Source organism: Temnothorax nylanderi, unplaced genomic scaffold (assembly GCF_030848795.1).
Source record: "Temnothorax nylanderi isolate EJ_2023f unplaced genomic scaffold, tnyl_v1.0 TNYL_tig0731_pilon, whole genome shotgun sequence".
Lineage (NCBI taxonomy): Eukaryota > Metazoa > Arthropoda > Insecta > Hymenoptera > Formicidae > Temnothorax > Temnothorax nylanderi.
In genome coordinates this window covers 25,216-37,535 of record NW_027249793.1, presented here as the reverse complement: position 1 = coordinate 37,535, position 12,320 = coordinate 25,216, and the positions used below count along the sequence as shown (strand labels likewise).

Genomic DNA, 12,320 nt, shown 5'->3' with positions numbered 1-12,320 from the left:
TGGATCTGAGCGGTGGCGAATACGAGATAGGTCTCGCGAATTTCGAGACGTACAACACGATACCGAACATTGACTCCACGAACAACAGATTTTACTTCGACATCGACGACGTGATCGCTATTCCAGAAGGATCGTACGAACTGGACGCTATAGGTAGATACCTGAGAACGGCTATCCTACGCAAGAAACGTACGATTTCTTCGCACGGTAGCGAGAAGAAGAAAGACGATTACATATACGTGGACGATAACGATGACGACCACGAAAAAAGCGAACGCTCGGTAATTTTGCGCGCTAACGAGAATACCATGAGAAGCGAGATCAAGTGCGCCTATAGTGTTGACTTCACCAAACCGAACAACATTGGCTCTTTGTTAGGTTTCTCGACACGTCGCGTACTCGAGCCGAATAAATGGAACGCGTCCGACGAACCGGTAAATATTATGCCCGTGAATATCATTCGTGTGGAATGTAACGTCACCGCGGGAGCCTATAGCAACGGCAAGCCGGCACACACGATACACGAATTTGCGCCGAACGTTCCACCGGGATATAAACTGTCGGAGACTCCGACGCAGATCATTTACCTTCCGGTCATCGCGCGGAGTATCACCGATATAACGTTGCGCGTCGTGGATCAAATTGGACGATTGATCGACTTCCGCGGGGAGGAGATAACGGTTCGACTACACGTGCGGCGCAGAAGATAAAATAAAATAAATAAAAAAAATCGGGACGGATATGTGCGTGCGTGAAAGATGCTCGTTTTGAACGAGTCATTCGCGAGAGCCACATCTACCATTGCACCGCGAACGTTATCGTTCGACGCTCCAACGACGAAAGGAACACGTAGACTGATTGTGAGAGAAAAGAAGAAAAAGAAAAACGGACTGAGTGCTGCGAACGTCGCTTTTCTACGATCTCTGGGATTCGTCGTAAGGAACGATCATGGCTGACATCCTGAGTATCGGAGGTGAACCGATCTTCGACGATCGAATTGTCAAAATCGAGACTCACACTTATAATCCATATGCAAATACCACGTTCGGGCACAGCGACGAAATACGAATTCCGATACAGCAACAGGATCTGTACACTCTACCCTGCGAAAGTTTTCTGTACATCGAGGGGATACTCTCCGACGACGTTCCGGAAAAGGATTCGGATACGACGATGGACAACAATTGCGTGGCGTTTATGTTCGACGAGATTCGATACGAACTCAACGGCGTGGAGATCGACAGGAACAGAAACGTTGGAATAACCAGTTCGATCAAGAATTTCGTGTCGCTTACCGCCGAGAGAAGCAAGAAGCTGCAAAACGCGGGATGGACTGTGATCGAGGAAAACGTGGGACCTCGTTCGAGATCCAAAATCGGCGATTTCAATTTCTGCGTACCCCTTAACGTTCTCCTAGGTTTTTGCGAAGATTACAAACGCGTGGTGATAAACGCGCGACACGAACTCATTCTGATACGTTCCCGAAACGACACCAATTGCATCATCACGAAACCGGAACGCCACAAGAATCCTATGATTACTCTGTTGAAAGTGCAATGGCGAATGCCGCACGTGGTGCTGAACGACATCAATAAATTGTCCCTTTTACGAACGTTGGAGAGCGGACGATACCTAAGTATGGGCTTCCGCTCGTGGGATTTGTACGAGTACCCTTTGCTGCAGACCACGAACAGGCATTCGTGGGCCGTGAAAGCAGCGACGCAACTTGAGAAACCGCGATACGTTATTTTCGCGCTGCAAACCGGGAGGTCTAACAATTTATTGAAACACGCCTCCGAGTTCGATGACGGTAATCTCACTAATGTAAAACTGTACCTTAATTCAGATTTTTATCCCTACGATGATATGAACTTGGATTTTGAGAAGCGTAGAACAGCCATACTGTACGAGATGTACATGAAATTTCGAAAGTCGTATTACGGATGCGAGCGCGAGAGCGCGCTCCTAACGATGGAAGAATTCGACAAATGGGGCCCGTTCGTAGTGATCGACTGTTCTCGTCAGAACGAATCGGTCAAAAGTGCCACCGTGGACGTTCGCATAGAGTTTGATTGCAAACGTAATATAGATTCCAATACGACAGCCTACTGTCTCATCATCCACGATCGCGTGATCGAGTACAATCCGCTGACTAACATAGTCCGTAAAATTGTGTAAAGAAAAAAACAGAAGAAGATCGTATCTATTTGTCTGACGAAATCGCGATAAACGATAAGTTCAAAGAGAGGGAGTAGCGACTGCCCATAGACAAAGACGATGTTCATCGGTCGCGACGTAACAGAGGGGTAACGACTGTCCGTGGAGAGAGAGAGAGAGACAGACGATGCCCGTCGACCGCGACGTACCAATATTCGTGGATCTGCAGGGATTCGTTATCCGCGATAAGTTCACGGTTAAAGAAGTGGCCGTGCTCAGAAACGGAAAGGAACTGATTCACCAAGTGTTTTGCGCGCCAATGACGTGGGATCTTCTAACGAGAGCGGAAAAATCGCGGGCGTGCTGGTTGACGGCGAATCATCATGGTTTAAAATGGAACGATGGAGACGTGAATTACGTTCGGGCGAGAACAATCATTCGACGCGCCGTGTGCGACGGGCTGAACTGCGAGACGCTCAGGCTCATCTACGTGAAGGGCACTGAAAAGAAAGGATGGCTGGAGGAGATTCTCGGCGATGCCATCGGTGAATTTAACGTTAAAATCGAGTCGATGGACATTGAATACGAGGACATCGGTCGACTGGAGACCCTCGGTGCGATACGATCTTTCCTCTGCGGACGCCACGCGAAGAATTGTGCCATGGAGAACGTATGCAAGTTACACGATTGGTGGGCGGAACGTCGCGCGCGTCTCGACACTCTGTAGCGCTGTTTGTCGAGAAAATTGTTTTATCCGTATCTCGCATTAAAGAGAAAAATCATAATACGGTGACTTATTCTTTTTTCAAATATTATCACATGAAATTTGAATATGTTTGATTATACTGGGAACAAATAACGACGATTTAACGATGATTGCATATGACGATTCAATCGACGATAATTTTCCTCGGTATAAATTCACCGATCAGCGTTTATGATTCATTGTTCATATCTAGTTATAATATATAATTAACTTACAAACATACTGACAATGAAACTTCTCATCATTACGATATCTTTTTTTTCGCTGATTCACGTAGACGCTCGTCGTCACCTCTGGAAGTCGCGGCCGCTAGCGAGGAAGTCGCAATAATATTTTTTCACAATTGTTTTTTGTCTTTATTACTTTCCTTATATTATACATAGAAACCAGTATCTTAAAGCAATGAAATTTGAATGTGTTTGATTATACTGGGAACAAATAACGACGATTCAGCGATGATCGCATATGGCAATTCAATCGACGTTGTCGCTGCTGCTGCCGGAAGCGACGGTATCATCATCATCATCTTTAGATATAATAACACGAGTGTTTTTTGACATATCGTCAAATTTCTCGCTTATTCTTTGTGCTTCGAATTCTCGTTTTCTTATATCCATTAATGTTCTATCTATCAAACGAATACGCAAGTCCAATATTGATGATACACATTGATTTCTAATAGAAAAAAATTAGAGAAACATTAATCGCTTTATCGCGTCTGATTGATTGTGATGATGATGTAACGAATAGAAATAAAAAAATTATTACACTTACATCTGATCGAACAATTTCATCTTCTCCTCCATAGAGTACTCCACTTCAAGGCAATTCGGGGTATTGCGTTTTATCTTTTCAACCTCCGTTTGCAATCGCTTGGCGCTTGCCGTCATTATTAATGTTTGATGGTAAGCCTCCTCCATTTCTTTTTTTATCAAATCGCAACCTGTTATCAAATCTTTTATATCCTCCATCTCGAAAAACTTTGTTTAAAGAATAGTTAAGAACTTTGCTTAAAGAATAGTAGCTTGTAAAAAAAAATAGAGCCCCTTATATACTCATTAAAGAGAAATCATTATACGGTGACTTATTCTTTTCAGACATTATCACATGAAATTTGAATATGTTTGATTATACTGGGAACAAATAACGATGATTCAGCGATGATTGCATATGACGATTCAATCGACGATAATTTTCCCCGGTATAAATTCACCGATCAGCGTATGCCGTATATGATTGATTGCTCATATCTAGTTATAATATACTGGAAGTCGCGGCCGCTAACGAGGAAGTCGCCACCTCTGGAAGTCGCAGCGGCTAGCGAGGAAGTCGCGACCGCTAGTCACCTCCGGAAGTCGCAACCGTCAGCGTCTAGACGTCTAGACTCTAGCTCTAAAATTGTAGATTTTTTTTGTGAATTTCTTTCGGGTGAGGTCGGCGGCGATGGTTAAAAATAGGAACGCATCGTCCGATACGTCAGTCTCAGTCGGGCGGTGACGCTTATCGTTTTCTCGAAGAGTTGATGGAAAAACGCACCGGTCATTTTTTTCCGCCCCTTTCTCTCTCAGCAATGTCATTCGCGCGCGTAATTGTGTGCGCGATTATTACCGTCGTTGCGGTAAATTGTAATTCGATTCAAGATGAGAATGAAAGTGTGATCCCTTATCTGCAAAAATATGGGTATCTGTATAACGACGGCGTGCAACGATTTTCTTCATCATCATCATCATCATCCGACAACACTACGCAGGAGTTACATCGAGCCATCTCGCTGTTTCAAGAAGTCTACCAACTACCCGGCGACGGTGAATTAAACGAAGAGACGCTGAATCGAATGCGTCAACCGCGATGCGGCGTCGAAGACATTTCGGAACGCACGTTCGCTCCGCTTTCAAACAAATGGCCAAAGAAACATCTCAAATGGAACTTTCATCTGGCCAACGAGTGGATCTTGAAAACGGCCCGAGCTGCGTTCGATCTGTGGGCAGCGAATTCGTCATTGACGTTCGAGCGCAATTCGCTGAATCCCGATATTCTGATATCGTTTCGTGAAGGGCGTCACACGATGCTACACTCCCTACGAAACGAACTGTGTTCATCTTCATTTAGGGGTCCCCATGGCGAAATAGCTCACGCGTTCTTTCCCACCGGAGAACCCAATTACGTCTCGGAGGTGCACGTGGACAAAGCGGAGACGTGGCACATACAGCTGAATAAGAATCCCCCGGGAACGTACAATTTACTTCAGACGCTGACGCAAGAGATCGGTCACTCTTTAGGCTTGGCGCACAGCTTCCGCAAAGATTCGGTGATGTACGCGTTCGTGCCTGATGATATGTTCCCCGTTCGACTCAGTCTAGAGGACATTCTTTCCATTCAACACCTGTACGGCACTAAAGAAAACGTTAAAATTCCAAAACTAGCAACGACGACACCAACGACTACCACAACGACAACGACGACTACCACAACGATAGCGACGACTACGAAAGACGTCGAGACGGATCTGTGCACCTTGCGAAACGTGGATACCGTACTGATAATGAACGGTCGAGTGTACATCTCGCGCGATCGGTACATGTGGTCGATCGATATAGACGGAAAAACATACAAGAAGCCCTTGCTATTGACGAACTACATGAAATTTCTTCCTAAGAATTTTACGCGTCTAACGGCCGCGTATCAGACGCCCTCGGGCAATATCATGTTGTTCGCGGGCAATATGAGCTACATGATCACTTATCCGCGTGTAAAGTTAATGTCATCTTGGCCGAGATCCTACACAGATCTCGGACTTCCCGATGCGAACGCAAAGATCAACGCCGTGCTGAACACGAACGAAGGACGAACCTTCGTCATATACAACGATAATTTTGTGGGTGAGATAGACGATTGTTCGATGAATATCGTTAAGTTCTACCACATTGACATGATATTTCCGGGAATACCTCACAGCGTATCGTTGGCCTTTCGATACATCGACGGTAATCTATACTTCATCAGTAAAAACCGATTCTACAGATTCAACGAATTCACGAAAACCATAACGGCTTCCGACAAATTCGATCTGAGGATCCTCGGTATTACCTGCCCGAGAGACGGACTAATGACGCAACTGCGAGATCTATTGAGTCGATTCGTTCGAATTGACGCGTTCGTGAAGGAGACGTCGAATAGAGAAGAGGAAGAAGAACAGAACGATTCGACGTAACCACCCTTTTTTTACGATCCGCTCCTGAGAATATTAATGAAAGGTGGGGGGGATTCATAATTTTTTCAAAACTATATTCCGCCTTGACTTCCCTCGAACGACTCATTCTCGCGTGATCCGTCATCCGCACCTCGACAACGAAGAAAAAAGAAAAAAAAGAGAGAGATGTGCTCGACGTTACACGCCCCATATTTCGAACAGCGTCAATCCGGCGATGATCTCGAGAACGGCGTCGGTAGCGTGAAAAAGAAAAGAAGAGCCAACGAGCAATCGACGGAATTAGAGACTCCGTTTTCAATTCGAGGCAACGTCGACTCACGGAAAAAACAAAAAATGTGGTAAGTTTGCGGCGATCCCGTATCGCTCGCCTACAATATATATATATATAACAATAATTTTTTGTTCTCTTTCTCCAGTCACGACGACGACAGTACTTCGAAACGCGACGCCGAACGTCATCCGGTACGAATTCTGGAAAGAAGATACCTATTAACAAAAACGGGATATAAATTCATAGACGTCGGTATCACAGCCGTACTCCCCTGCTACGTGCACATCATCATAGGGGATTGCCATGGCAAAGAGATCGCGCTCTCGCCTGAAACGTGGAAGGAACTCGTCGATCAAAGCCGCGCGGTGTTGTCCCACCTGCAGCGCGGCAAGAACGAGCGCGCTCCACCACCGATGTGCTTCGAAAACGGAAATCTAAAATTACGATTTGGAAAGATTAATAATCTGTCGACCCTACGCCTAGAAACGCCCACAACTCGTCTGATCGTCTCGATAAACGCCGTGCTCCGTATGTTCAACCTCGACCTTTGCGTCACCCGCCTCGTGACCTCGTTGCGCGCGATTACCAGCATGATCGACGCAAAGCTAACGCGCTTTATCGCTATCGCGGTCACCACGACGGATCCCGCGAACGTCCCGAGAACGATACGCGAGAGCGAATTTTTCGATCGCAATGATATCGTCGATTGCGAGTTAACCGCTCTGTGTTTTGAAAGTACAGAAAAATTGTTGTAACCCTCGTATAGTTTTAAAAATAAATAAATAAAAAAATAACCGACAAAACTTCGTCCGTTACTGTACTTCCTATCCTCTTTTCCACCAATATTCTCTATATCTATATGTATGTTTCTTTTGATCGACACCCTTCATCGCTATCGCGATCACTGCATAACAGCGTAGAGTAGGGAATGCAGATATATGGTACATGTACATATATTCATCTCCAGATACACACATACGCGTATTTCTTTATTTATATATGTAACAAAAAAATATTTGTGATATACAATACATATATCTTTTTTCAAACGTCGCTCCGACCGCTTTCATAGACGACGTTCTTCGTCTCCTTCACAACCCCAGGAATCTTCCTCAAATCATCCGCGGCTTGTCCATTCGTAATAGGTATCTTGTGTCATTAGGTCACTCACTAATGACGAATACAACTTCGGCGGAAGTTGATCGCGAATGAAATTGTACATTTCATTCTCTGTACAGGTAGGATTCTTAGGACCTTCCTTCAGCCAAATTTTATGGAGCTCTGTCAGCACGCTCTTTATGTTGCTACCCTCGCGCATACGACGTACGTTGCAATCGGTTCGCTTCGGATTCGTAGTCGTCAAGTACTTCGAGACGCTTGCGAGCAACAGTCTTAAATTCCGCGACGCCGGACATTCAGAATTCCAAACTTCGCGCAACAGATCGAGCAAAGTGAAAGTGACCAACTCAATATCCGTCGATGTGAGTTCGACTTCTACGACCTGATCCTGCAGATGCTCGTCAGACAACGAAATCAAAACCTCCGTATCTTTGAGTTGACTGTCCTTGAGTTGACTGTCCATGGCACTCTTTATCTCTCAATATAAACGTACCGCGCGAGCAACGACTATCGACGTTCTCACGCTTTCGGAAAAAAATTCAAACTTCAAACTAACAATCTAATTGTGGAAAGATTCGTAAAGTGTCTGTCGGGGCGCGGGGGAGGATGTGGAACGCGCGGGAAATGCCGTAAGCGGTATGGTGAGGGGATGGCGTTGGCAGAGGGGCACCTATGACGTTGAATGACACGCGCGAGACGCGTGATCATACTTCGTCACGACTGCTTTCCTCCCTAGGGCGGAAAGTGAGGCGGTGCCCCTCTGCCGACGCCATCCCCTCGCCCACCGCTTACGGCATTCCCCCGCGCGTTCCACATCCTCCCCCGCGCCCCGACAGACACACCATGTTTTAGAATCCCTATAGCCTATCTACTCCGCGTTATACTTACCTTTTTATACTTACCTTTATTACACCGACTCCGGTGATTAGATGAGACGATTCCATAGCGATCCTGGGTACCTGAAAGAAAGAGAAATACTTACCTGGTTTTCATTGGATTCGTCTATTGTGACGTTGAGAGTCACTCGATGCGAATCGAGTGACTTTGAGTTCGCTTGCGCGAAGTTTGCGTGCAGCGACGCGTTTGGTTCACGCGAGTGCGAAAGCCAAGTCGCGCCGTTGCACTTTAGTGTAGCATCTCACGAAAAGGTGCCGAGTCCCAAGAACGACTCGGCAAGCGAAGTGCAGATGGAGTCGTACCATCTACACCCGAAGGTGCGTCCCGCCAGTTCGAAGGCTGCGCGCCTAAAATGAGGACTCAGCGCATGCGTGAGTCTAAGGTGGGAGAACTCGACCCGTTCCTCCCGGACAGTCCGTCGCGAACTTTCGAGACGTTAACACGTGTAACGGTTTCGTCATACAAATCGAAAAAGGCGGTTTTATCCCGTTATCCGCTAGCGTCAGTAGCGTGATTGAACAATAATTAGAGGCAGTGAGTGCGCGATACGGGATATCCTATTGCGCTTATATTGATCGTTAAGATCCGCATTAACCGAAATAACGGCGTTTCGATAACAACTCGACGTAGTAACACGCGATCGAGCGAACACGTGCGTTAGGAGAGATTGCTGTACAATTTAGTTTTAAATAAACTATTATTTGTTTATAATAAACAAAAGACATTATTTCGCGACCCCAGTGAATATCCTATCCTGAGTTCCGTAAATACGCTTCGCTTAACAAGGGCGTGGCCGACGGCCTTGAACGCGCCTGCGACGTAAATCGACAGCCATCTTCGCTGAGAAGGAAGGACGGGGCAACGCAGTAAAACAAGGTTTCTGTATTCGATCCTTAAAATACAGTGGCGACCGTTAACACAGCCCAAGTAGTAAGTGGCTATATTTTACAATTTTGAAAATCCTATTTGTTGTTCCGGTCACAACCGGAGGTTTATCTATTGCCAAATATATTTGAAAAGAATAGAGGACGGTGAATTTACGTCTGATTGGCGAAGGAGCTTGGATAGAGACGACAATGGCATACTCCGTTTAGAGAACGGTGAATTTAGGTCTAATTGATTTAAACGTGTTAGTGTCTACATCAACAAAGTGTATTTAAATTAACATGGATATCGCTGCGTACACATCAGTGTAATTAAGTGCTACGCGGACCCCGTGGCGCAACCGCGAGCGGACCCGCGGCGCGGCGCGGCGCGACGCCGACCCCCCCGCGCGGACCCGCGGCGCGAACCCGCGGCGCGGCGCGGACCCCCCCGCGCGGCGCGACGCGGCGCGGCGCGAACCCGCGGCGCGGGTGAGTCATCCCGGTGAAACCAGGGGTTATGCGTTATGCAAAAATTTATCCCGGTGAGTCATCCCGATGAGTCATCCCGGATATGAGTCATCCCGGATATGAGTCATCCCGGATATGAGTCATCCCGGTGAGTCATCCTGGATATGAGTCATCCCGGATATGAGTCATACATGTGGTATGCCAAGGTCACCACCCCTCCCCCTCACCCCCTCGTAATCTGATACCCCCCCTCCCTCTCACTTCCTCGTAATCCGAAACCCCCCCTCCCCTCACCCCCTCGTAATCCGATACCCCCCTCCCCCTCACCCCCTCGTAATCCGATACCCCTGTGTAACCCGATACCCCGCCCCCTCCCCCTCCCCCTCACCCCCCCGTGTAACCCGATACCGCCCCCCCGCCCCTCACCCCCCCTCATTGCCCTCGGGGTGGAAGCGGCCTTCTATACCTACTAAATATCTTCAAGTATTTGCCGCGTATTATTTCCTTAGCCTCGTCTAAGTCCAGCCGATAAGCAAAATTATGCAGTCTTTTCACTTCTAACATAAGTCCAGTCATTGACAAATTACTCAGTTCTGTAAGGAAATACTTTATGATAATTCAGCAAAGATGAATATTCATATTTATTTATGTGATAGGTTATATTATGTAAGAGAGTGTTAATTAATATGTTTTATTATTGTTGCAGCTAAGAAGAGGCAATGAGGAGTTGTGTTGCGATCAGATTGAATTGGCACAGCTACGCATATTAATTCTATTTTATGTTCTTACTATCACACACGGATATATGAGCCTGAACATATTTTTATTCTGTTATAAGTTCAAGGGGAAAGGAAGATCGGGTGCGAGGTAATCTTGAAAGGACTTTCGTTATTAAGGCATTGTGTTATAAGAATGAACTCAGTGAAGTGATTAAGTGTGTTGATGAATGGGATTATTTAAGATATATAAAAATTGTTTATATATATATATATATTACAATTATATTGAATAACTATAATTTATTAAATTAATTGTAATTTTATTTCAACTATTTAAGGCATTACTAAATGTAGTGGCACCATTACTAAACCCAGAAGAGTACATAGACGTAAGTGTACCAAAAAAACTTCTATACACAATATGGATTTTGGCCAAACAAGAAAGTTGTTTAGCTACGAGCGACAGATTTGGCTTGGCAAAATCTAGTGGTCATAACATTTTCAAAAGTGTTATAATCATTTTGTCAAATATAATGCTTCTCTACGTCAAATGGCCAAATGCTAATGAATGTGAAGTATCCTGCAATGTATGATTTTTTAAGACAAGCTTTATTTATTGAAAAGATGTTATTAAAAATTCTTGTTTTATTTAATATATTTAGATATGGATTAATTTCAGATTTTTGAGATGCGTTCACGCGGTTTTCAAGGGGTTATAGGTGCAAATGATGGTTGCCATATTCCATGCAAACAACCGATAAGGAATTCACATGGTTATTATAATCGCAAAGGGTTTCATTCCATTATATTACAAGGTAAAGGAAAATATTAAAAAAATTAAATTAAATTATACTGTACTTGTAATAGTATTGTTGTAAACCAATATATTGAATTCTGATACTTTATACACTTATTTCAATATTTTCAGGAGTATCCAATCACAGAGGGAAATTTATTGATTGCTTCATTGGAATGCCAGATCGAATGCACGACGCAAGAGTTTTCAGGCAAAGTCCACTATTTGAGCACATATCGAATGCAAGAATAAATTTTATATCACGACAACTACATTTAATAGGTAATTCAGCATATCCATTGATGGTGAATCTAATGACACCGTATAAGGACAACGGCCATCTGACAGTCCCGCAAACTCGATATAATATGAAATTAAGTTGTTTTCGTTCAATTATTGAAAGATCCTTTGGTTTGTTAAAAGGAAAGTTTAGAAGACTCAAATATCTAGACATCTCAGATTTTGATCTGGGGAACAAAATGATTGCTGCGGCGTGTACACTACAATAATTTTATAATAGAGGATGATAACTTAAATATAGATGATGAAGATTATTTAGAAGAGCAAAATTTACATGAAATAGAAGAAGATGAAGAAGAACAAGAAGTAGTAGAGGCTGCAGAAAAGCGTAGATATATTGTAGCTCAATTATAAATAAATATTAAAATGTTTATTGCGTATATATTATATATTTATTTCCTTATGAATAAGTACATATGTGAATAAATGCGTTATTCCATTCGTATTCCATACTATTTCTTCATTTTTGTCTCTTTAATTCTATTAAAGTTTCAAGTAATTCGTTTCTTTTTGTTTGGATGTTATTATTTTCTTTAAGAGCAGCAGTGAAGTCTTTTATCACTTGAATTCTTGTCTTTTCACATTCTATCTGATTTTTCCTTAAGTCGTACAATTGTTTCGATCTTTGAGCTTGTTGCTTCTTATTATTATTTTCGTTAATTCTATTTTGAGCAGGGGACTGTGAACAAAGACTATAACAAAATGGTATACGTTGAATAAAATCTTTATACAAATAATTATTGCCCAAAT

At 44.0% G+C, this 12,320-nt stretch overlaps 2 protein-coding genes and 1 pseudogene across 2 annotated transcripts; all 3 read left to right on the top strand.

Annotated features, from left to right (window-relative positions):
* The first annotated feature begins 948 nt into the window (after nucleotides 1-948).
* On the top strand, nucleotides 949-2,178 carry LOC139785060 (uncharacterized). Its single transcript, XM_071724229.1, has one exon. The coding sequence runs from the start codon at nucleotides 949-951 to the stop codon at nucleotides 2,176-2,178; it is 1,230 nt and encodes a 409-aa protein (XP_071580330.1).
* A 2,315-nt stretch (nucleotides 2,179-4,493) lies between these two features.
* LOC139785059 (interstitial collagenase-like) lies at nucleotides 4,494-6,134 on the top strand. Its single transcript, XM_071724228.1, has one exon. It carries the CDS (start codon nucleotides 4,494-4,496, stop codon nucleotides 6,132-6,134), a length of 1,641 nt encoding a protein of 546 aa, XP_071580329.1.
* A 4,873-nt stretch (nucleotides 6,135-11,007) lies between these two features.
* LOC139785058 (putative nuclease HARBI1) lies at nucleotides 11,008-11,924 on the top strand (annotated as a pseudogene).
* Nucleotides 11,925-12,320: the final 396 nt, after the last annotated feature.

Bases quoted from the DNA above. Each gene is read 5' to 3' on its own strand.
- LOC139785060 (XM_071724229.1), top strand. From the start codon at position 949: ATGGCTGACATCCTGAGTATCGGAGGTGAACCGATCTTCGACGATCGA.
- LOC139785059 (XM_071724228.1), top strand. From the start codon at position 4,494: ATGTCATTCGCGCGCGTAATTGTGTGCGCGATTATTACCGTCGTTGCG.